Source organism: Penicillium antarcticum, assembly GCF_028974205.1.
Source record: "Penicillium antarcticum strain IBT 31339 chromosome Unknown utg000004l_segment0_segment0, whole genome shotgun sequence".
NCBI classification, from domain to species: Eukaryota; Fungi; Ascomycota; class Eurotiomycetes; order Eurotiales; family Aspergillaceae; genus Penicillium; species Penicillium antarcticum.
Genome location: NW_026695302.1, coordinates 594,014 through 617,342, shown reverse-complemented (window position 1 = coordinate 617,342; position 23,329 = coordinate 594,014). Strand labels below are relative to the sequence as shown.

The following is a 23,329-nucleotide window of genomic DNA, read 5'->3' as shown; positions in this document are numbered from 1 at the left end:
AGGAACTCCGTCCCCACTTGCTCAATTGGGCTCTCTACATGCTGTGCATACAATCTGACTCAAAACAGCCAACCACTTCAGCTTAACAATGGCATGGATAATCATGGTCGTTGACAGTATTTGGCCAGGTTGATCGGGGAAGACATTGTCACTTAGTGTTTCTTGGCATTCGGGGGCTGAGAAACAGTACAACAATGCGAATATGGACGACACTAGCCCTTTGGAGTAATTACATATATAACCTGATAATCCTAATAGGAGGATCATATTTGCCATTTCTCAGGTGTTCGCAGCGTCACCCGACACTATTGCCTAAACGCATGCAAGGAGGCAATGGTTTGTTATTTCTTTTCCTTCATTGAAAATCTTTCAGTCTCCATCAAAGCCACAAGAGCTTTCAGGAAACCCCTCTCAACCATATCCAGGTGCTGCATTTGCCTTATCCGGTTGTAAATGACTTCGCTTCCTATGGGTTCGACATGGGGCCGTCACTGGCGCTCGTCAGCATGGTTTATCGTCACGGCGATTGTCATAGCACTCTTCACCGGTAAGAACTCTCTTCGCTGATTTGCGCTAACTACGAAATAAAACCTCTTAATTTGACTGACGTCATACATCAACAGATACATTTCTGAACAGCTTCATCGTCCCCATCCTTCCATATATGCTTGAGAACCGGATCAGCTTAGACCCCTCCCGCACGCAGAGCATCATTACCTGGTTATTTTTCGAAAGCGCTGCTGTTAGTGTCGTTCTTCGAATGCCGTTGGCGCATTTTGCAGATAAGTCTGCTTCGAAGCGCAAGTGGTTCATGTGGGCGTTGGTCATCGCTCTTACTGGTACTATTGCGACGGCAGCCTCATCGTCTTGTATGTAGAAACTCCTCTTCGTCCTACGGCGGATAGATATGAAAGCTAACCTAATTTTCCAGTGGCTGTCTTGTTCGTCAGTCGGTTTGTGCAGGCTTTCGCCAATAGTATCATGTGGGTTGTGGGATACTCGACATTAGCTGCTACTGTTCCCATTCAACATACAGCCAAAGTATATTCTGCTGTGTCTGTCGCTGGCTCGCTGGGTGCCTCTAGTGGTCCCATGTTAGCTGGTTTGTTGTTCCAACTAGCAGGGTACTGGATGGCATGGACCTTGGCCTTTGCGATCATCGCAGTGGATATCGCTTTTCGTCTGTTGATGGTGGAAACAGCCACTGTTGAGAAAATAGGTATACTCCAGCCAATTTTCAAATGCACATGGAATACTAACATGTTACTTTGAAGACACTACTGAAGACCCTGTTGTCAAACAAGACTCACCATCAGAGAACTCACCCCTCCTTTCGTCCCAGCGCATCCCCGACCGTTATGAAAGCCATAAGCCCCAAGATTCTCCTCAAGCAGCACCAAACTTTTACAAGTGTCTTTTCAGAAAACGCAACTACATCGCCGGCCTATGGTGCTCCTTTATGTTCGGCGTCATATTCACAACATTCAACGCCACAGTCCCACTACATGTCCGAGACAAATTCAAATGGGGTGGACTGGAATCCGGACTGATGTTTGCAGCTCTCCAATTCCCCCGTCTCCTAATGTCTCCCTTCGTGGGTTGGCTGAAAGACCGGATAGGAACACGGATACCAACCTTTTATGGATTTAGCGCGCTGACTCCGTTTCTCTGGCTTTTGGGTATTCCAGGCAGTGGGCTGTTTCGATGGGCGGATACTAAAGACCGGGGACCTGCTCTGTATGTGCTTGCTATGATCTTGATTGGAACTAACTCTGCCTTCTTGAATGCGGCTGGAAGCATTGAAGCTACCATGGCAGCCAAGGAGCTACAGAAGGAACATCCCGGGGCATTTGGTCCTGGTGGTGGTAAGGCGCGTGCCATTGCTCTTTCTGGTGTCTCGTTTATTTTAGGATCTTGTGTTGGACCCGTCCTGGCCGGGGTACTCAATCAGAAATTTGGGTACTATACGATGAACTGCGTTATTGGTAATTTGCTCATTTCTTGATAAACTATTCGATGCTAACCGCTTACAGCTTCGTCGTCTGCTCTGAGTGCTGTTGTGGCATATACTTTCCTCCCAAAGAGGAAATTCCCAAATGAATGAAGTCAATGCATGTTCATAGCACAAAAGCGATTCCCATTCCAAATTTCATACCATCAGACTGTTCAATACCGTTGTCCTTTTACCTTTCTCTGCTATCATATCCTCAACATTACCACCCTCGGAACTATACAACAACCCTCCCCGCACTCAACCTCGGACATCCTCGGTCTTGAGAAACTACTAAAGAAGCAAAAAGAAAGAAAAAAATTCCCGAAAGCCACAACTTTTCACTATATGCAAAAATGACCTCCAAAATCCTAACAACCCTAACCCGTCGCAAAAACCGGCACAGGCACAAGCACCCTAGCGCAAATTACAATAACAAGACCCACAAAGCAAAACGCCCTTAACAGCGCCCTCCTATCCCAACTCAGAACAACGATAAGCCAAATAACAAAAGAAAACAAAGACCTCCTCGCCATCATCCTCACAGGCGCAGGACCCAAATCCTTCATCGGCGGTGCAGACCTTCGGGAAATATCCGCGCTGGAATCACCGGCTTCAGCGCGGATGTTCATATCCAAGGTCCATCTCGCCTGTGATGCATTGAGGAAGTGTCCGGTTCCTGTTATTGCGCGTGTGAATGGGTTTGCATTTGGGGCTAGGTTGGAGGTTGCTGCGGCTTGTGATTTTCGGGTTTGTAGGCGGGGGGCTGCTTTTGGGATGCCGGAGGTTTGTACTGTTCTTTTTTTAATTCTGTTTTTCTCATTGGGTAGAGAGATTAAGTTGACTGGTATTAATATGGGACTATTAGGTTCATCTTGGGATTCCCTCCGTTGTTGAAGCGGCCCTTCTACCAGGTTTGATAGGCTGGGGTCGGACGAGACGTCTACTTTTGCTGGGTGATACTATATCAGCGGATGAAGCGTTGAAATGGGGTCTTGTTGAGAAGGTTGTTGAAGATTGTGAATTGGATATTGTTGTTGAGGAGTGGGTGGGAATGTTGGAGAAGAACGGGCCGCTTGCTGTGCGCAGGCAGAAGGCGCTGATTTCGAGGTGGGAGAGCCTTTCCCTTGAACAGGGCATTATGGCCGGCGTCGAGGCGTTTGGGCAGGAAGGGGGCGGGAATGGGGATGTCAATGGGAATGGGGGGACTGAGCCTGGGAGGATGATCGGGGAGTTTTTTAGGGGCAGGGATGAAGGCAAAGGGAGGGTTTGAGGGGTTGGAAGGGGTGAGGTGTACTTTCTTAGTATGGCGAGGGGATATGAGCTGTAGTCAGTGTTGATAGGATACTGGATACTACACATCTACATGTTGAGGCAAGTGAAATTTGAGTAAGAGTATCATTATCAGTTCGTCCATCATACTGGACATACAAACAGAGAAGATAAGTACATCCATAAGATACATAAAGCAGGTTCTAGTCTGGAGGGCAAACAACAAGGACAAACACCCGATCCACGTATTGGAAGAAACCATCCATGAGATAACCATAATGAAACAATAAGCGACATAGATGAGACGCCCGTTGAAAAGAGAGACCGGACACATGAGCATGAACATGAACGCCTTACCGATCCCGAGGCAATGCAATGTAACGAGTGTTATAGAGAGAAAAGGAAGAGAATAGAAAAGAGACAGGAAAAGGAAATAGCGAGATCATCCCATCCATCTCATTTGGGTAAGGAAAGGGAATGAAACACACGAAAAGGCGGTACAGGAAACATCAAATGAAAACCAATGTGAGCGAAGGGTATTGGCACAAGGCGTATCGACGGGGTGAATGCTTTTGAAGCGCAAATAGGTAGAGAGAAAGTAAATAAAAGCAATAAGATGCTGAGCGGGAAAGATGCAGGGATGCACAAATCCATCGGCGATTAGGTCGAGATATTGTAGATAGAGAGAAATACGAAAAGTGAATCAAGGCCAGCTTGATTTAGTGAGATCGACCGACGCGGCCGTTCATGTAATTGCCAGTGGCGGAGGCGAGGAAGCGGGCAACGAGACCACCACCGTGCGTGTGGCCGTTGACCTTCATCTTCTTGCTGGGCTGGCGGAGGGGCTCGAAGTGCTTGTGCTTAGGTTCGATGGGAGCAACGTTGACGTAGCTGTAGTTCAGGGTTGAGGCGCACGATGGGCTGCGGCTGAGGTCTGTGAGCATCACATCGTCGGCACCACCGTGTGAAGAGACGGTGCTGATGCTTGTGGGTGTTCCCCTTGAGCTTGGGGCCAGACTGGAGGAACGCGAGCAGAGAGAGTTGAAGGTCTCGGCGTGGGAGAGAGCCGGCACATCGCGAACCGAGGGTGGGGAGATGGAACGGTTAAGGCGGCTGGGTGATGCACGCTGGCGGTGGTAGGGGTTATAACGATCGTGTTCGGCGGAGACCTGTGCATTGTGGGCGTTGTGTATGCTCGGACAGGAGACATGGCTTGGTAGACGGCGGAGAGAGTTATCATTTGCACGGCGGCTCTCACCACGGCTTTCGAGCTTTTGGCGACGGAGGCGGCTGGCCAGCAGATCCGCTGATGCGTGAAGACGACGCCTGGGTTTTGGGTTAGCAAAGTGTTATCTGAGGAAGCTGTCATATCTTGCTAGGGCTTACCATTCGCGGTGTTGTTGTTGCTGTTGTTGTTGCTTGCGGATGTGCTCCTCTTCGGACTTGCGCTCACGCTCGAGGGCAATGAGACGCTGGCGGTGAGGAGCAAGGAAGGGTTCGAGGTAGGTGAGAAGGTCCTCTTCGGTGACCCGGGTATCCCAGTCGAGGAGGAAGAGAAGTTGGCGTTCCATCAGGTTGACTTCTGGCAGAGAGAAGCCGAAGCCCTCGAATCCCTTCACCACGGTGTATCGGGCCCAATGCTTGTTCTTGGGGCTTGAGTCATTCAAGTTCTTAGCGGCGAGGATGAGCGAGGCGAGGAAGATGCGGTGGACGGTGCAGCGCATGCCCTTGGCAACCGGGGGGAGACGGGCACGAAGGCGACCGAGGTATACCAGGGAGCTCATCAAAGTGGGCACCTGAACCTGGGAGCGGGCGACGAGTGAGGCGATGAATTGTTCGATTGAAGGAAGGGCAGGCAGGTCGGAAGCTTCCATGGGAGGAGTGGATGGCGGCGTAGGTTGGCCATGCTGGCTGACAGTGTTGGTCACATGGGCTTCACAGCGAATGACCTGAGCTGCTTGCTGGGCCAGGTGCGTCACCATTTCCCGTGTCACTCGCTGAGTGACAAACTCGTCGAGAGCCGCTCTGTTGAGCGACAAGGAGTCCATTGTATATGTGAGTGCGACGGTCGAGCTGGTATGATTAAATATGGCGGCAGACTGCAGACCGAAATAGGGAAATCCAGACAGAGACAACTTGTCTCGGGAGAGATTCTTTGTTCGAAAAGAGAAATGACAATGACAATGTAATGGGTATAGATGAGAAGAGGTTCAAGCACAAAGGCGAAAAAACAGAAACAGAAACAACAAAAGCAAAATTGAAGTAATATGAAGCTGGATCGCTTTCAAATTCCTGGCCAGCAGGATAACTTGACAATGAAGTAGTTCTTGAGTGAAGGAATGTTGCTGTAAGGATAGTTGGGGTTGTCGTGTCAACCCTCTTTATCGATAGCCCTAACTGAGCTTCTCCAGAAAAGTGAGACCCGGAGAATTTATTCGAGACAATTTCCACAATTTATAGCAATAGATCGAAAAAGATGCGTCTGAGGAGAGACAACGATTTCCGAGAGAGCGAGGGAAAGCAGCAAAGAAAAAGGAAAGGAAGGATGGGTGACGACGTTGAGCATGTGGATGAGCCCCGTGAAGAATCCGAGGGAATACCTCTAGATATAGCATCTGGTATGCGCCAGAGGGGCGGGAGGGGGAGATGGATTTCCAGCTGCAAGGACTTTCGTCCAGTCAGAGACCCTGGAGGAGAGTAGGCCAAGCACAGGGGTCAGAGAATAGCCAGAGCGGACCTGCATAGTTGGATCTGAGATGCTCGAACCTTTCGCGCGCGGAGTCTAAGCAAATGATTTGTCGCGGAATGTGGTGGAGAATACTTGATAGACTATTGTCTGTATCCCTAGTTTCACAACTCTACTCTACCGGAGTACTATGGATTCTGGACTTTGTACGACCGAATTAATTTGTCTGTACTGTTACGCACTACAGGATTTTCCATTTCCTATTTCATGTGTGAAAAAGTACTGAAAAAAAAAAAAGAACTAAAAAAATATAGTAGGCGAACGTATCAGGGGGATCTCCCGGGGCGTGGCCAGGGCTCCAATTATTCACCAGCCCCGTCATGAAACTCGCGACCGTCTCATCATTGCGCGAGACGCGGGGGGATGCGATAAGTCTATACTTACAATCCATGGAAATAGATTGCCGCTAACACTTCGATCCATGGATCCTCCAACCTTGATCACCCGATCAAGCAACTATAGATCTCTACTGTCAATAGTACAGCACCATGTATTCACTTTTCTACTCTGTTTTATTCTATCTATCTATTCACAGTAGTCTCTCTCACATTAGTGCCCAATACATGTCAGTTGCCGACCGTGGCAATCCGACCTAACGACACCCCCTAATGCCTAACCGTAGCATGATTCGCCCACATCCGTGCCTGGCATGGGGCAAGACACGCCACGATCCCTGTCAACTTTCCCTTCCTACAGTACTGTACAGGTACCTACAGGCACAGGCATAGGCAAACGGAGTAGGCTCCCCCATACCAAATGACCCCCTGTCACGCCCGCGCCACGAGTTAGCGTGTTCGAGGGGCATCCCGAACATACCAGATGACCCCCCCAGGAGAAGAGGGGAGACGGGGAGAAGAAGGATGAAGAATAATAGTCTTTGCACCTCGCATGAGGGGAGTCACATATTCGCGTTCGTGAATCCTCTGATATCATCCCCTTCAGCCATTCACGGGTTGAGTTTCGTTTTCTCGGATCGGGAGTGAAGGGTGGCGTTGGATGTATCGCGTCTGATCGTCCCAGCCTGGTTCAAATTTTCAATGATGTTCGATTTGAATTTGGTTTTGATTTTCTCCCCGACCCTGGCAAGTATGTACCGTGCTGTAGTATGCATACAACTGTCTAGTTCCATGTCTGTATCCATTCGTGTCCGAGGCTGCGGTCCATGCATGCAATGCAATGTTCCGTGTGCATGCAGAAGCAGAACCACTGTATGGAGTACAGTGCTGTGGTGTGCTCGAGTCTAAAAAAAGATACTTACTATACTCCGTGCTTCTCTTGTTCCAGGGTTCGCCATCACTGCATGTATATAAGCGCCCGTCCTTCCCCCTCCGCCAGCGCTTACACGGTTTCAGCACATAGCGCTTGCTGTGACGTTCTTTTACTGTTGCTAATTTAGATGGCGGTTAGAGATGGGGTTTATTCTATTGATAGAAGGCATGCATGGTATGGTTGTTATTCTTAGATATGGAATGGGCGCGACGGCGGGTTCTTGATCTTCGCACTAGCTCCCGCACAGTTGAGTCTTTAGTATATGAAATGCTTGTTCCAGGATTTGGGCGTCTCGCTGGATTCCATGTTGTTGTTTTGTGTGTCATTCGGTTGGTTGGGAGTGTCTTTCAATGGGCAGTCGTCAGATTGTGGAGAGGCTATGCGCATGAAACGATGTTTCATGAACAGCTTGTTTCAGCTGTGACGTGGACGTTCGTCCGGCGGTTAGAAGATGTTTAAGGTGACCCTGAGATGTGGTTCTGGGTTGTAACGCTGGCGGGAAGGCGGGTGGGTGGAAGCCGTTCCGCTTTACTCTGCTGCATGGCTTCTAGATGGCTTCCTACTAAATGGCTAATACATATTTTGCTTTCTTTATGACTAGAATCTGGGTCACACTATTGAGCAGATTTGTCTGGCGAAAATCACCGATCGCTCTGTGACTTTTTTCCATTTCTTCCTGATTCAAGATCCCGATGATCATGGGTTAATGATGTCAGATGATCACAAAAGACGAACTGTATTATCCATGACCAAAGAGAGTCCTGGGTTTCTCCATTTAACAACGAACTACAAGAGTGCGCTTCGGTCAAGCGGATGGTTGTACAGATGATGCTATGACCGTTGCGATGTCTGTCATGGGGCATTTAGCGTGGTCTGAAGACTTGCGCCTACTTCCACAAAGCCATAAGTGGCCTTTGGGTATTAAATGAAGATGCGACTACTAGGAATGATTCCAGTTTCAAAATGATAATTATGAACAGGTATTGATTGAGAAGGGCTAAACCACCCAACTAGTATAAACTATACAATCTTCACTCAACCCGAAGTATCCAGGATCCCATCACTTACGCAACAACAGCAGAGTAAGAGGAAACAGTGAGATCAGAGGTGCCAGTGAAAGGCTCGGTACCAGCCTGAACGTGAGTGAGGTACAAGCTAGAGCTGAGGCCCTGGTTGTTCTCAAGGTAGGTGAAGAAGTCAAGCATGTCACCGGAAAAATTGGTAACGGTGGAGGAAGCGACAAAGCTGTAGACGGTCATGCTGCCGTTGGGGCCCTTGTAGAGCTTCCAGGAGACACCGTTGATGGTGACAGTGGCGATAGCAGAGCCGGTGGAGGAGATGGGGCCAGCGCCGCCCAGGGCAGCGAGCCAGACCATGATCTCGTACTCCTCGTCGCCGTCCGCGGTGGAGCTCAGGAACATGTCGTAGGCGATGTCGGCGACGACGTTAGTGTTGGTGGAGCTTTTGACGATGTTAGCCGGTTTGTTCGATTTGAGTCTGATGCTTGTACATAGGTTCTGCATACCTCCACTTCCAGTTGGACTTGATGCTCTTGACAGCGCTCAGCTTCCTAGCGGTGAACTGCAGAGCAACGTTGGCGTAGCTCTTGACCTGGTTGGAGGTGCCGGCCCACGACCAAGAGGTGTGCCAGGCGATGGTGCTGCCGCTCAGCGAGTCAACACCGGTGCATTGCTTGCCGGAGGTATCATAGCTCTGGCCCCAGAGGTTGTTGTAGACGATATAGCTACCGGTGGTGGTGGAACCCCACTGGTCACAGAAGTCGGAGCGACGGTTGAGAGTCTTGGTTGGGACGGCAGCGGTGTCGCCCACGGCGGCCAGCGCCATGGTAAGGAGCGAAAGAGGAGCGAAGGACCTCATGTTGAAAAGGAGTTGGTCGAAAGAAATGAATGAGTGATTATCGGTGTAGAGAAGGGAGTTGAACAAGCGTTGTCCATTGAAGGGGTCTGGCTGTTTTATACATGGCCCCTTCTTCTCAAGCGGAAGTTCGTCCGATGGGACTTCGTGGGCTCACGTTCCGTATAGATCACGGAGTGGTCCTGTCTCACATTTTGACATCTTATTCTGCTCCGGACTCCACACGGATAAAATCAGGCTTGAGGCTTGCTGTTCACCCCAGCTCTTGCGTTTCGGGATGCTTTATCCTGCCTATCAGCTGGGCTTGTCGAAAAGGATCGCCGCAGCCACATTCCTCATATCCTTAAAGCTCAGATAATTTTCCACGACTGGCGTGGAAAGGAGACGAGATCGTTTGGGGAAGATCTCCGGGTTAATCTGAGACGACGGTGGAGGATAGCGGGCAATTCGGCTGCGGCTTCTAGAATTCGATCAAATTGCATTTCGTAGCAGAACTGGATCCGCAATTCTTGAAGCTGATCCAGACTAATCTAACGGTTGCAGTATTTGCGACAATTCTCCGAGGAATAGGGGTTTCGTGTTTTCACTGTGGAGCTCGCGGTCCCAGCAAGTTCACCAGTGCCAGTGTGAAGAACTGATGCAGAATTCAAGTTGCAGTCCTGTAAATAGTCATTCTGCAAGGGATTGGCGGAAGGTCGTCGCCGAGCCAGCCACGTCGTCAATATTTCTCCATGGTCTTCGGGGATCTGTACCCCGCAAACTGGCGCAACGCGAAAGACTAGGAGAATATGCTCCATAATACTCAGACTCGTGTAAACTGTGATTCACTGTTAAATGGAACGGAAAACTAGCCGCTTTGTAATGGGCGATGATCGACATGGCCAACGGATGTCGAGTTGAAGTATATATATGTGTGCTCTGCGAACATTCAGTATAACCGGAGACCACAGTAATTTGAAAGTGATCTCAATATATATGCGCCAAGAGAAATGCCAGAAGATATCAACCACAAAGCGCATTCAATAAACAGTAAATCACAAAAGATGTTGGTCGTTCCTAAATCTTTGGTGTTCTATGCCGACTTATGTGCCGCTTTCAATAGTAACGATTTCAATGCCTCGGGTAGTCAATTGATGCTTTTCTTTCCAAAACGATTTGGCTGTACAGTTGTTTTCATTGGTCTCAACAAGACGAAATAGTAAGAGAGTTGTTTGAGAGATCATGTAGATTCTCATGCACAGGCCATACAATGCTGTTTCTCCGTGATACTGCCATTGGAATTTCGCCAGTATATTGCGGCTCTGTCCTTGGGATTCGCATGGTTGCTGCTCTGATTCACATACAAAAACCTCGGGTAGCCCTGGCAAACAACTGATATCGGCAATGATGAAGGCACATAGATCGAGTAATTGGCCAATAGAGGAGTCGGTGATTCGGATTGCGACGATCCGGATGGCCTGTTGCTGACTCAGCAGGAGTAGTGCAAACACAACAAACAGACTCAGACACAACCAAACATAAAAATTATAAAGACTATTTTGTATGTATGAGCATGTAGAGGGTCGGGAGTCGAGGAATATTTAATTGAAGAGATACTGCGTCTCTAATAGTAGAGCAATAACCCAATAAATAAACAGCATGAACTGAGTGCTTTGATCGCCCCACGGGTGGAACTCCGGGGTTTTCGCCAGGGGCCCAAAATTCAATTTAAATGTTTGCCTCTTCCTTTCCCCAGGACCATACCAACACACAAGATGCCCTCCAAATCCTCCAAATCCTCCAGCTCCAGCTCCAGCTCCGGCTGTGGCTGCCGCTGCTTCTCTCTGAAGACCCTCAGCTTCCTCGCCATCTTCCTGGCGCTCTTCTCCGCCGTCTACCGCTACCTCGACGCGCGCCTCGAGCAATTCTACGTCTTTGAACCCGAGCATCTGCACGATCTCTCCCAGCGTGCCATCAGCGCCCACGGCGACGACACTCGCTCCATCGTCAACTTCATTGTTGCCGAGCTCGAGCAGAAGGTCGGCCCCAACTACATCAACACCGATGAGGAGTGGGTGTTCAACAACGCCGGCGGTGCTATGGGCGCCATGTACGTGATCCACGCCAGTATTACTGAGTACCTGATTATCTTCGGTGAGTATCCCATCCGCATTGAGCTTCCTCTCCACCGTTTCCCCTTTCTAACCTCTCTTCCTTTCCTAGGTACCGCCATCGGCACCGAGGGCCACACCGGCCGCCACACCGCCGACGACTACTTCAACATCCTCCAGGGCACTCAGCTAGCCTACGTCCCCGGCGAGTTCAAGCCCGAGGTCTACCCGGCCGGTAGCGTGCACCACCTAGTCCGCGGCGAGGTCAAGCAGTACAAGATGGACGCTTCTTGCTTCGCGCTCGAGTACGCCCGTGGCTGGATCCCTCCCATGCTGTTCTTCGGCTATGCCGATACCTTCTCCAGTACCCTGGACTTCCCTACCTTGTGGGCTACCTCGCGCATCACTGCCCGCGAGATGATCGGCAACTTGATGCAGTTCAAGCTGTAAATTATCTTAACACTTTCGGATTCGGTTACAGGGAGCTGCTGTTAGACACGCCCCGATGTGTTATATGTGACATGTACATCATAATTGGAGGGTTTGTTGGATAAAGTGATGAGGTGTTATTTTTCTGGCGCCGCAAAAGTTACTTGCGAGACTACTTAATGGCTACTGCATAGAGAATTAACTAATGAATGATCGGCTGGCATTGCCATGCTGATTCAGAATCATTGATCAATGTCTCGGTAGATTAGGTCACAATTGCCACGAAAGCAAGGGCTTGATGTAGATGAGATCATATCGGAACCACGCAAGGCAAAGTTGCCTCACGCAATATTGGTGGATGAACATGAGACCAGCATAATTATCAATTCTAGGTCTTCAGCCACAGCAACTACTACTGCCCGATTGCCAATTGCCAAATTCTGAATTAAGTTGTCGCATGCATGCCAATCCCTCGACCATGCATGCGCCTTGACGCGGGGGTATTGTTTTGATATCAATCTGCTTTACTGAACACTACCTTACTCATTATCAATTTCTAGCATAGCAAACCGTATCAGTAACCCTAGAAGCACTACCGGTAAGCCTTGGAAATTGTCTATGCCGTACATACCTAAGCAGTCCCCACCCTGAAACTATGTCGGAAATCCGCCGTCGACGCATCGGACATTTACCGCAACAGCACCTAGCAACACAAGTAGATAAATAGACCATCTACAATATCAAATCAACATCAATTCCAAAGCTCAAAGAATCCAAACAGTCCTCCACTCCACCAAACCCTTCCTTCCATTCCAGAAACCACCGCCAAAATGGGCTCAATCCAAGACTCACCAACACCAACCCTCCAAAACCCCTTCCAAACCCGCATCCTTCCCGGAGAAATAACACCCCCTAATCTCCATAAAACACATAACCACCAACGAAATAGCAATGATGACCAAGATGGCCGGCTTCCACGGCATGTTCATCGACATGGAACACTCCACGCTAGACCTACACTCCGTCGGCCAGCTAATCCTCGCCTGCAACTACGTGGGCATCTCAGCGGTTGTGCGCGCGCCCTCAAAATCGCACTGGCACATAAGTCGCATCCTAGACGCGGGCGCGGCGGCCGTCGTCATTCCTCATGTTGAAAATGTGCAGGAAGTGAAGGATCTCGTGCGCTGTGCGAAGTATGCGCCGCTGGGTGCGCGGCATTGCACGAATAATCAGCCTGTGTTGGAATTTGCGACTGTTCCTATTGCTGTGCAGAATAGAATTCTTAATGTGGGGACTATGTTGATTCCTATGATTGAAACGCCTGGGGCTGTGGAGCTTGCGGAGGACATATTGGGGATTGAGGGAGTTGATGGGGTTCTTGTTAGGTCTAATGATCCTTGTGCTGATCTTGGGAGTCCGGGACTGTATGACGATGAGAGGCATTTGGAGTCTGTTGTTAGGGTTCTTGAGGCTGGGAGGAAGGTTGGGAAACCTTGTTGGTATTGGGGGTATTGGGGGGAGACTTGATCTTTTGGAGAGGTGGTTCTCGTTAGGTGCTACTTGGTCGCTTAGTGGTGCTGATGGGGCTATTTTGCAGAGTGGTATGAAGCAGATCACCAAGAACTATGCAGACGTTAGTCGGAAGTTGCAGAAGGTTAAGAACTAGAATGTGGCTTTGGTTTGTTTGTTTGAATTCAATGTACTATGGATAAAATATTATTTATTTCTTCTTTCAGCCATGGTTATTGGAACATGTGTAGGTCAAATGGATCGTCTGAATACAGTGTAGCAGGCGGATCTCCGTAAGCATACTCATTTAGTCCAGCTTCCATATTCCATAGAGTATCGTCGTTGCAGAGGTCCCAAGTAAAAGTAGTAGCATCCGATGTAGAAGGGTTTATCTCAGCATTAGGATATTGAGTGATAGCATCGTGAACACTAGTATATGAGCCCGGGATACCAAGGAAGGCAGAATCATGGTGTTGATGAAGCTGCTCATTTGATAGTGATGATGAGGAGATAGAAGAACCAAGCATGCTTGGATCATGTCTGCCAGAATGGAGAGGTTTCGAACCTTCTAAAGAAAGGGCTTCCTGGAAACGGCGATTGTACTTGCGAAGTACATTGTCACGTAGGGCTTCGTAGACGGCAACATCCCTCTTTGCATCCGGCATTTCTTCACCCATTTGTTTCAATACAGTCTCACCGTGCGTGATGGCACAGATTGCTTCACGGATGGTTTCTAGGTCATGTTCCTTCACAACAGAGAGACAAAAATGATAGATAGACCACCAGTAAACATCATCTGGAAATAGCTCCGGGTGAAAGTGATTTTCTTGCTCTGAAAAAGCTGGCAGAAAAGCGTGATAGCATTGACTGCACAATGTAAGCAGAGGACCACGAGGTCTTTTGGCGGTGTGTTGTTTATCTTCGGAACAAGGTCTCAAACCTTCCGAGCCAGTTGGAGTCTTTCCCTTAGACATAAGAGGTCGTACCATTCTTTCATCTCATAAAGACATGATGAATTTTCGAAAATAAGCGCATACCTGCGCCATCCTTGTAATTCGCTGAGCAATGCATCCAATTTGGCATAGACTGCCCCTCTAGCTATGATGGGATTGTTGTCGTGACCAACCATCCTCTTCTCTCGGAAGGTAGTATGTATCTTCAAACTCATTTGCCGAAGACGAACGAAAGCGAAGAATACAGAAATTTATGTGGTCCGCGCCGTGACCGCTGCCACAGCCGTCAAAGAAGATACAGCACAAAATGAGTTCAGGTCGGTAAATGCGCCTGATCCCTCTGCGGATTCAAGCTCATCATCATTTGCATTAGCGGGGAACCCAATCTGAATGGCTTTGTCTGTCACGGCAAAAGGACGATCCAAAGTAATGGAGCTGTAACGGTCGATCATGTAACTTTCCCAGAACACTCGTCGCTGGAGTTGTTCTTGCAATAAACTGATGTTCTGGGAAATTAGTGGGGGCTTGTGTAGATTTTGCTCGATAAACATGCGCATGCATAGTCTTGTTATTTCCCGGATGGAAATGCCTTGTAAGAGACATGTATTGTTAGCGACTAATGAGTCTAAGCGCCAAAGACGCAGAGGAGCACCTTTAAAGGCGACTGCTTACCTACGTGATGATAAATGCCAAATCGCCCAACTAATAAAAGATCCTGGATGGAGCCAAGTCCCCTGGAGAGCAAACTGTCATCGAAATGCTGCATGGCTGACAAGAAATAGCCATAAGGATGATGTGGATGATCACCCCTGCGATAGAGAAGAACAGAGGCAATGGAGAGTATCATGAAAGTGCGAAATCGGCTGTGAGATGAGATATTGTGATATCTCACCGGCGGTTCATCTGTGTCTGTAATAGGGAACATGTAATGATAGAGTGGTTGAATATCACTTCGAAGGAGAATTGGACTCTGAATATGATATCCGTTCAGTCTGCCGCAGTCAGTCAGGAATCACTTTTTATCATGATATTTTGTGCATGCAAGTGACAACTTACTACTTGTCGAACAAGATTCGAGCCTCTGTAGCTGACGGTAGTGGATTAGGTCTGACCCCAGCCTTAGCGGGACCAGAGAACTTAGATAGATTTTGTAGCAAATCTGGGTCGTGTCCTCGCCAAGATGGATCTATCAAGCTAAAAGTTTTACAGTCAACATTGGTTCTTCGAAGAACATTAAATCCACGAACCTGATTCCACCCCCTTCGACGAAATTTGGAGACTGTGTGGTATCCTGTTTATTGGACTGGCAATTTTCAAAAGGGCTGTCACTTCTGTGATCTTGCGTATCTGAAGATTTCTCAGTCGATGGCACTGGCAAAATGGATGCAATTTCTGATCTCGTTGCAGTCAACTGACCCTCAAATCCTTTGATCTGTTCTTCTAGATCACCAATATATCTATTTAAAGCACCAATATATAAGCAATATAACATGAAGTTTATATGAGGAAGAAGGAAGGACTACACCCTCTCGCCACTGAATCGAACTCATCGACAGAAAGAGTCACGCATTCCTCGCTATGCTTAGTACATGGTTCGCACTTGGGTCGAGAATTGTCACACTTGATTTTCTGGTGTGACAAAATTGACAGGCGGGGAGACGAGGGTTATGTTGCTCAATTGCATCCAAGATAAAAATCAATAAATGGCCGGGATTATGAGATGGTTACTCAATCGACCTGGTGACGATGAATTGAGAAAAAGTTGATACTGGCCTATTCGAGGTGCGCAATATGTTGAGTCAGGTGATGGTTCCAAACAGACCTATCGCGAACACGTGATGCATATTCCCGCGCCCGTGATGAAGAAAATTTTTGACATGGCGATGGACGCTTATGCTTGAATGGAAATCCAGAAGAAAGAATGTCTCTGTCTTTGGAGGAGCTTTCTTTCAGTAGTATCTATGGTGAGGGGATAGCGTCGGCAATCGATTTAGATTGGCGCTTCAAGCCCGCGGGGTAGTCAGTTAGCCCCCTTCCTGGTAAGCAATTAGTCTCTTTCATTTGACGAGAGCGTTTGCCGAGATATATGGGCAGGGATCATTGTTGCATATTGCACCCACTGTGGATTTCTTATTATCCCATGCAAGTCGTGGGATATATGGCATATGCGGAGACTCTGCTGCCGGAAGACTATGATACAAAGTATCAGTAGATAAGCCATCTTTGAGATGCTTTTTCGACTCCAAAAAGCAAGATAGACAAAATGACCGAGCCGCTCGAATCGATCGATGGCGGAAAGCCCTGGTATTACTGCCCCAAGCTGATGGTCCTCGGTGAAAGCCCGATCTATCGAGCTAGCGACTCGACCCTGCACTGGGTAGACTGTCTCTCCGAGCCCCCAGAGCTAAGCATTCTCAAAGTGGACCCTCACACAAGCGACGCCATTGGAGAGGCGCGTGTCCTTCCCCTCGAAGACAGCGTGACAGTGGCGTTCTTCCGCAAAAATCGACCCGGCAGTTACATTGCCGCCTACTACCAAGGAGTATGTTTCTTGGACGAGGAGACGGACCAGTTCGAGGTCGTCAAAGAAATCATCCCCACCGACCAACGGGATGAGCTCCGCTTCAATGATGGCGGCATCGACGCAAAGGGCCGGTTTTGGCTGGCTGAGATCGATAAGCGGGCGATGGCATTTGAACCTAACCAACTTCCGGCTAGCTATGGAACTCTGCGGGGCCGACTATGGAGGTACGATCCGGATGGTACCCTGCACCTGATGATTCCCGAGGGAGTGGTGTGCGGGAATGGGCTTGCATGGAGTCCAGATAACACGACCAGTAGGTGTCTTGCTGCTTTCAACCTTGGGGATGATTGAGAAGGCGAGACTAGTTCGCTAACGGCGGCAGTGTACTTCAATGACTCGGTTGCGATGGTGGTCTTCGCATTCGACTTTGACTTGGAAACGGGTAATATCTCGAACAAACGACTTCTTGTCGATAGACGCTCATCGTACGGGGAGCCACTTGTTTTGAAGCAAGCCAATTACAGCACAATCCAGCTACTGATAATTGGTAGCTCTGAGGGAAATCTTTGGATAGCTGTTCACATCGCATCGAATTATGGTTTTCAGCCCGGAAGGCAAGCACCTGAAAGATATCGTGGTGACCGCCAAGAACCCAGCCTGCACCACATGGGGAGGAGTTAATCAGTTCATGGCCAGTGGGAAAGATCGGTCTGCCAATCCAGAGCCCAATGATGAGGGCGGACATATGTTCAAGTATCATCCTGGGGATGCTCGGGGGTATGCGAAACATGAGTTCACTGGGTAGTTCCAACTGAAATAATATTTTATATTCAATGATGTGATTCACTGGTACTAAGATCCAGTTATGTTTGTCTTTTCTATGACATTAACCCATGTAGTCGGGTGTATGGACATATCATTGGAAGGAAGAAATACATTGCGCTCATCTTTGGGACTTAAGGAATATTCAAAGAGGATTTTTTCCCAGCGCCGTAACTAGAAGGAGTATAGCTAACTTCAGTGTATCTATTCCATTTAACAATATATTCCACAAGCTATGTAGCCCGAAGATTACAAAAGACAGGGTATCTGTCAAAGACTGTTCCTCTCAGACATTATCGTTCATACGTTCCGAGCCAAAACTCTAGAGTTTAGAATGCTCTGTGGAGCGTAAAGTCTCCTCCTTTATCGGAAACTAGCCATTGAGATACTTCCTAGCTATTGTGCACTGCGACAGGCCAGAGGCGGCAAGGCTATGTGGAATTTGATTCAGCTTCACAAAGATGCAGCCCCCAGAGGGAACAGCAAAGGGTTTGACGGCATTTCCTCTCTCCACACAAACGAAACGGATTTCTTGTTTCGCTACAGCTTGTGTGGTGGTGTCCAGATACATTTGTCTTCCACACGCCGTCAGTCTCTAGAAATATCTCTTGGCACCTTGAATTGAACCAGACGGATGTCTGAGACGAATTGTGTCTCGAAATCCTTGTTTTGGGTTCATCATGCCTTAAATTGTGCTGAGATAGCTTGTTCCCACGATTCAATGATATCAGTTACATCAGTCACTCAGGCAAATTGCACCAGCATACTTTATTGCCTGAAATATACAAAAATTTCAGGCTACCAGGCACATAGAAATTTATAGCGGGATGAGATTACGTCGGCTATTGACTATATCTCTAAACTCTTAGAGTACAAATTTCTATCTGAATCCCCACAGTACATGGTCATATACATCCCACATAGCCACGCTTAGAATATTGATTTATCGCATAGTACAGGATGAAGCTGAGATGCGCAAAACGCCTACCAGTAGCAAGATAAGCTATCAGACGCTCGACCCGCTTCCCCATCCCATCCCGTACATTACGTGGGATGTATTCAACCCTTTCTTGCTTCTAGAGGACCTTAGTGCTCGATATAAGGAATTAAAGATCCCCGCTCTCACACTGACAGCAGTATCTCTCCACTCAAAGTCTCCACACAGCTCCACTCTTCCGTCAAGATGGTACATGAAGATAGAAAAGACAAGGATATCTCTCCATCCATCGAGGAAGAACCTATCATGGCCGAAACCGATATAATTTCGCAAAAGATTTGCTTCGACCGGTACAACTCTCCTTTTTGGCAGATTGTGGTCGTTAGCTTCGTCGCGTTTGGGTCTATCCTATCCCACATATATAAGTGGGTCTATAGCAGTCTGACGTGGACAACAGATGTCCTGGAATGTATAATGCGCTCTCCGGCATTGGGAGAGGTGGCCAGCTAGACACTACAACCCAAGCCAAGGGCCATATTGCCCTGGCCTCTATCAGCGCAGCAGGAAACATCTTCATTGCCCCCATCGTGAACAATATTCTAGGACCGAAGTGGACCATCTTTATTGGGGGCATACCTTATGTTCTTTATGCAGGATCGCTGTTGGCTTACACGCACACCGGCAACCAGGGCTTCGTGATCGGTGCCAGCGGAATTCTAGGGATTGGCGCTTCCCTGCTCTGGATCTCCCAAGGCTCAATTATGACTGGCTATCCGCTACCCCAGCAGCAGGGAAGAATGATCGGTATTTTTTGGATCATCTTCAAGTAAGTTGTTAGACCTCTCTTTCCTACAGCTCTTATAGAAGAAAAGTTCGTTAACATAAGCCTACAGCCTAGGCGGTTTTATCGGTTCAATGATTTCGTTTGGCTTGAACTTCCACTCTAAATCTGGAACTGTTTCCGATTCCACATATATCGCATTTATATGCATCATGGCTGCCGGCTGTTGTTGTGGCCTTGGTCTTCTTAAGCCATACAATGTGATTAGAGAGGATAACTCGCGGGCTGAGGTAGTATACTGCACCCGGAAAGAAGGGTGCTTCAACGAAACCAAGGCAAAACCTCAACATCAACAGCCCTGGTGTGTTGTAAACGGCGGATGTGAATCCGCTCACGATGGCCCAAAGAATAATACATGCTGGCTATAGGAAGACTCGGCAAGATACCAAATAAGACAAATATCAAAAAGAGTGCTCACCAAAAAGATGGAAGGGCTGGTCATGAAGGAATTTGCCTCAAGATATATCCAGCCGAGAAGATCAAGATGGCCGTCTGGTATTCGGCACCCTTGACACCAGTATCTTCTTGAAGGCCATACAAACGGGCTTGGGTAATGGAGTTGCGGTCCAAATAATTCAAGAGATGAAACAGGACGATGAGAAGAAGGATGCGAGTATCGATCATTCGTCGCAGTTGGGTCTCAGCTTTCTTCCAAAGCTCAGATTCATACGAAGAACAAACACTCATTGAATTAGAAGGATCAACCGCAGGAGAGTTCTCTACCCATAAATCTTTGTCTTTGTCGGGTTGGGGCTTAAACACGTTGGACGTCGGTGCCTGCCCAAAAGAGAGCACCCTTTGGGTTTCTCAGTTTGTTTATCTTTTTTCCCTCGCTGGTATTTCCTCTCACCTTTGAATCTTCGCTTGTTTGGCGTTTCTGTGACTCTTCATGTTGTGAACTGCGTTGTTTTGTTACTTCAACTGCAGTCACTCGCACCACCACATCTCTCTTCTCTTCTCAGTAGAGCAATTTCACCCTTAATCGACCTACCTCCTTCTTTTCACGTTGAATATCCGCACGATAATTCCCACAGCGAAGCCAAAGACTGCTGCATTTCCTCTTATGCGCCACACCACACTCTATCTTCTCGTTGTCACTCAGAATATCCTCCCCGGTATGTCATAAACAAGGATGCAGGCTCTAGACACTAGACTCTAGGCTTAGGTTACTGGGGTTCTTTCCAAAGCTTATAAGATACCCCAATTGTTCTATGCTAACGAATGATTGATTAGAACATTGAAGATGAGCCGGCTCCAAGGCCATGCTAGTCTCCGACAAGCCCTTCCACCACTGTGTGTTGGTGGAAACCATACCACCACCTCTACTATAAACCTAGAGAGATACTTGGGCAATTTGAGCCCATGGAAAGATTTTTTCGATGATGTCAAGGCCTTTGAACCCGAGTATGGGTGGTCCCGGAGGATCCTGCGGCCCGCCCTTAAGAGCAGGCCTACGGATCCAGAGCTTTTTGTTGTTGGTGATGAGCATGGAATCCAGGGCCGCTTCCAACAGCAAGTGGGACAGGTCGTTGGAGCGGTCTTGGATGTCCAGGAGGTTGAAATTGCTTTTGCCGACTTTAAAGCTGCAGATATTTCGACCATTTACCCTGAATACAGCCATGTGCCCGACGTGGCACTGATCTCGACAAATCGTACGACCTTCCATCATTTGAAAGCTATTGGAGAACTAAAAACGCCCTGGGTTCGTGCTCATAGCCTTCTGAAATGTGTTGAGGACAAACGGTGGCTTAGCAGCTTGTTGGGTCAGTGCATTGGCTATATGTTAGACCTTCGCGTTATGTATGGGTTTATGTCTAGCTATGGTGAGACTATCTTCCTCCGGCAGGTTTCAAACGGCAACGAGTGGGTGATAGAGTACTCTCCAATTGTAGAGAGTAGCTTTGTAGGTTCTAATGAAGCTAGAGGAGAAGAGCCTCCATCTGTTCGAGAGTGCTTTATGTATCTTAGTAGTCTAGCGGCTAAGCAACCTCCTGTAGACAACTTCACCCCCCGTGATGAGTGGATCGGTCAATAATTAGTATATGTTATCAAACTTGCTTTAGTACCTGCAGAGGAAATCAGCATCATTTTTTCTCTCATGCAAGTTCCTCATGCTTCCCCTTTTAAAGTGATTGTTATGGGCGCTAGCGTGGCTGGCATCGACTTTCTGTATCACGCGACCAAATTTCTGCAGACCTCAACGTTGAGATCAAATGTTCTTATAGAATCGCCGAAATAGGTGGCACTTTATGTAAGAGTCGCTTACTACGAGGTGCTTGCGAGAGGCCTTCCCTTAACTATCGGCTCGAATAATGTCCGAACATAAAGTAGTCATGATGTTCGTTTCATTGTCTCTGAAAGCCCAATTCATCTTCTCCACTCTAGCATCAATAATTATATTGATGTCTTTCCTGATCTCGGCAGACAAGCTATCGCCCTTAATGTAGCGAAAATTCGTGAATTGTCGAAAGTTTGAGGGGTGCCTCAGGCAGACACATTGTCTACATTGGTTTCGTCAGGATGTTGCCTACATGTGTTGTTTCTTTCCCCTTCACCTTCCGCTCCGGTGACCCTGTTCACATCAACACCCATAACACCCACCTTTCGTGCCATTTGCAGCCCTAACTCTCTGTGTCACGTACCTGTTACCCACCATGAGTACTCCCAAGTACTTCACGCGCCTCCTCGGCACCAAAGTCACTGTTGATGAATGGCCGCCACCTTCTACTGGCGCTGCGAAGGAGACGTGGGAAATGACTGAAATGACCAAAGAGGTCTTTGCCCCCGTTCATGCAAGCAGTACAGTCAAGGGTATGCCACCAGCGCTCGCTATCGGGACCTTTAAGTGTCGCTCCTCCGCCAACGACAAGAGGCTGGCGATCATGAGGGTCTACAAACAGATCCCCTTTGCTGGATCTGAGTATTATGACCCTGAGGATCGGAAGAATCAAGCCGTTGCCCCCTATGAACCGAAAGAGTTGACTGCTCTTAAGGCGTTCAAGACAGCAGGCTGCCACGCAGTACCCGAATTGTTAGGCTATCAGCTCGCTAAACAAAACATGATGGCGAATGTCCCAGAAGGTTGCCTAATGTATTTGGTGTGGCAAAAGGTTCCCGGGGAGTCCCTCGATGAGGAAGACTTCTGGGCAGCCCCGTTGGCTACCCGAGACCTAATTCGAGCCCAATTTCGGTCTATTTATCAGTAAGTCTAGGCTTCGCTTTCTGTGGACATTCGCTTGATGTGAATAAAACTAATGTGGATTAGGAGCCTAATTGATGCTAGTCTTTATGTTCCAATGAGTTGCGGAACTACCAAGATCATCTACGACTGGAAAACGAACCACATGTAAGCCGCTCGCTGTTCTGCTTATAATGCAATATCGAGCTAACAGTATCTAGGAACATCAGTGGGTTCTTACAGGTGATCAAGCTCGAAGCTACCGAAGAATGGACCGACACTCTCTTTGTGATCTTTGGCCTCGTTTCAGCGAGTAAGACGGAGGAACGCTACTTTCGAATCCGCGCAACTGATACGTACCACGACAAAAATGGACGGAGATGGTGAAGCAAGACAGTTTTTTGAGTACAACAATGATGGAATAGTACTTTTTTCTGTTCAAAGGATCACATGGCTAGTTTCATTCTAGTCCCCTAGTTCAATCAAGTTGATTGTAGGCCTTGACTGATGCACATTTCCAATTACCGATTGTCCCATAAACTTGGTCACAAATTCTTTGGTTTGTAGGAATATGGCTTGCGCGGATTGAGCGAATTTGCAAAGGGATCTGATAAGGCTGAGTTGACTTGTAGCCATCCGGGGAAACTTTCAATGCTGAAACCAGACAAGAAACATTGCATCCATTGTTGTGCAGGCATGTTTCAATGCAAATTTTGACCGTTATAGACCACTAGAACATGAGTATGTTGATACAAAAGAACAAATCGCTTCAATTGTCATAGCAGGGACTGCTTCGGCTGTCTTGGAGCATAGTGAATCTTTTTTGATCGCAGTCACTAACTAAAATGGCATACAATACATGACAGAAAGCTACTCTCAGATAGCTTTGTAATG

The 23,329-nt window shown here is 48.0% G+C and overlaps 12 protein-coding genes across 12 annotated transcripts; 7 read left to right on the top strand and 5 right to left on the bottom strand.

The window, feature by feature from the left end:
* Positions 1-453: 453 nt before the first annotated feature.
* On the top strand, positions 454-3,263 carry N7508_004197 (uncharacterized protein; the record flags this gene model as incomplete). Its single annotated transcript, XM_058462263.1, has 6 exons — positions 454-547; positions 624-869; positions 932-1,219; positions 1,275-1,985; positions 2,397-2,776; positions 2,859-3,263. The coding sequence occupies 6 exons, from the start codon at positions 454-456 to the stop codon at positions 3,261-3,263; spliced, it is 2,124 nt and encodes a 707-aa protein (XP_058320888.1).
* A 718-nt stretch (positions 3,264-3,981) lies between these two features.
* On the bottom strand, positions 3,982-5,310 carry N7508_004196 (cyclin family protein; the record flags this gene model as incomplete). Its single annotated transcript, XM_058462262.1, has 2 exons — positions 3,982-4,588; positions 4,649-5,310. 2 exons carry the CDS (start codon positions 5,308-5,310, stop codon positions 3,982-3,984), a joined length of 1,269 nt encoding a protein of 422 aa, XP_058320887.1.
* A 3,031-nt stretch (positions 5,311-8,341) lies between these two features.
* Positions 8,342-9,155, bottom strand: xgeA (putative endoglucanase; the record flags this gene model as incomplete). Its single annotated transcript, XM_058462261.1, has 2 exons — positions 8,342-8,738; positions 8,803-9,155. 2 exons carry the CDS (start codon positions 9,153-9,155, stop codon positions 8,342-8,344), a joined length of 750 nt encoding a protein of 249 aa, XP_058320886.1.
* A 1,751-nt stretch (positions 9,156-10,906) lies between these two features.
* erg2 (C-8 sterol isomerase ERG2) lies at positions 10,907-11,692 on the top strand (the record flags this gene model as incomplete). Its single annotated transcript, XM_058462260.1, has 1 exon — positions 10,907-11,692. The coding sequence occupies one exon, from the start codon at positions 10,907-10,909 to the stop codon at positions 11,690-11,692; it is 786 nt and encodes a 261-aa protein (XP_058320885.1).
* A 930-nt stretch (positions 11,693-12,622) lies between these two features.
* On the top strand, positions 12,623-13,337 carry N7508_004193 (HpcH/HpaI aldolase family protein; the record flags this gene model as incomplete). The annotated part of the gene is made up of 2 exons (XM_058462259.1): positions 12,623-13,179; positions 13,244-13,337. The coding sequence occupies 2 exons, from the start codon at positions 12,623-12,625 to the stop codon at positions 13,335-13,337; spliced, it is 651 nt and encodes a 216-aa protein (XP_058320884.1).
* Positions 13,338-13,413: 76 nt separating this feature from the next.
* Positions 13,414-13,857, bottom strand: N7508_004192 (uncharacterized protein; the record flags this gene model as incomplete). Its single annotated transcript, XM_058462258.1, has 1 exon — positions 13,414-13,857. The coding sequence occupies one exon, from the start codon at positions 13,855-13,857 to the stop codon at positions 13,414-13,416; it is 444 nt and encodes a 147-aa protein (XP_058320883.1).
* A 527-nt stretch (positions 13,858-14,384) lies between these two features.
* On the bottom strand, positions 14,385-14,899 carry N7508_004191 (fungal specific transcription factor domain-containing protein; the record flags this gene model as incomplete). The annotated part of the gene is made up of 2 exons (XM_058462257.1): positions 14,385-14,609; positions 14,810-14,899. The coding sequence occupies 2 exons, from the start codon at positions 14,897-14,899 to the stop codon at positions 14,385-14,387; spliced, it is 315 nt and encodes a 104-aa protein (XP_058320882.1).
* Positions 14,900-16,396: 1,497 nt separating this feature from the next.
* N7508_004190 (anterior fat body protein) lies at positions 16,397-17,617 on the top strand (the record flags this gene model as incomplete). The annotated part of the gene is made up of 4 exons (XM_058462256.1): positions 16,397-16,970; positions 17,040-17,142; positions 17,264-17,434; positions 17,557-17,617. 4 exons carry the CDS (start codon positions 16,397-16,399, stop codon positions 17,615-17,617), a joined length of 909 nt encoding a protein of 302 aa, XP_058320881.1.
* A 1,266-nt stretch (positions 17,618-18,883) lies between these two features.
* Positions 18,884-19,296, top strand: N7508_004189 (uncharacterized protein; the record flags this gene model as incomplete). The annotated part of the gene is made up of 2 exons (XM_058462255.1): positions 18,884-19,242; positions 19,281-19,296. 2 exons carry the CDS (start codon positions 18,884-18,886, stop codon positions 19,294-19,296), a joined length of 375 nt encoding a protein of 124 aa, XP_058320880.1.
* Positions 19,297-19,695: 399 nt separating this feature from the next.
* N7508_004188 (uncharacterized protein) lies at positions 19,696-20,148 on the bottom strand (the record flags this gene model as incomplete). The annotated part of the gene is made up of 2 exons (XM_058462254.1): positions 19,696-20,053; positions 20,108-20,148. 2 exons carry the CDS (start codon positions 20,146-20,148, stop codon positions 19,696-19,698), a joined length of 399 nt encoding a protein of 132 aa, XP_058320879.1.
* A 352-nt stretch (positions 20,149-20,500) lies between these two features.
* Positions 20,501-21,292, top strand: N7508_004187 (uncharacterized protein; the record flags this gene model as incomplete). The annotated part of the gene is made up of 1 exon (XM_058462253.1): positions 20,501-21,292. One exon carries the CDS (start codon positions 20,501-20,503, stop codon positions 21,290-21,292), a length of 792 nt encoding a protein of 263 aa, XP_058320878.1.
* Positions 21,293-21,911: 619 nt separating this feature from the next.
* On the top strand, positions 21,912-22,822 carry N7508_004186 (uncharacterized protein; the record flags this gene model as incomplete). The annotated part of the gene is made up of 3 exons (XM_058462252.1): positions 21,912-22,459; positions 22,523-22,603; positions 22,657-22,822. 3 exons carry the CDS (start codon positions 21,912-21,914, stop codon positions 22,820-22,822), a joined length of 795 nt encoding a protein of 264 aa, XP_058320877.1.
* Between the last annotated feature and the right edge of the window lie 507 nt (positions 22,823-23,329).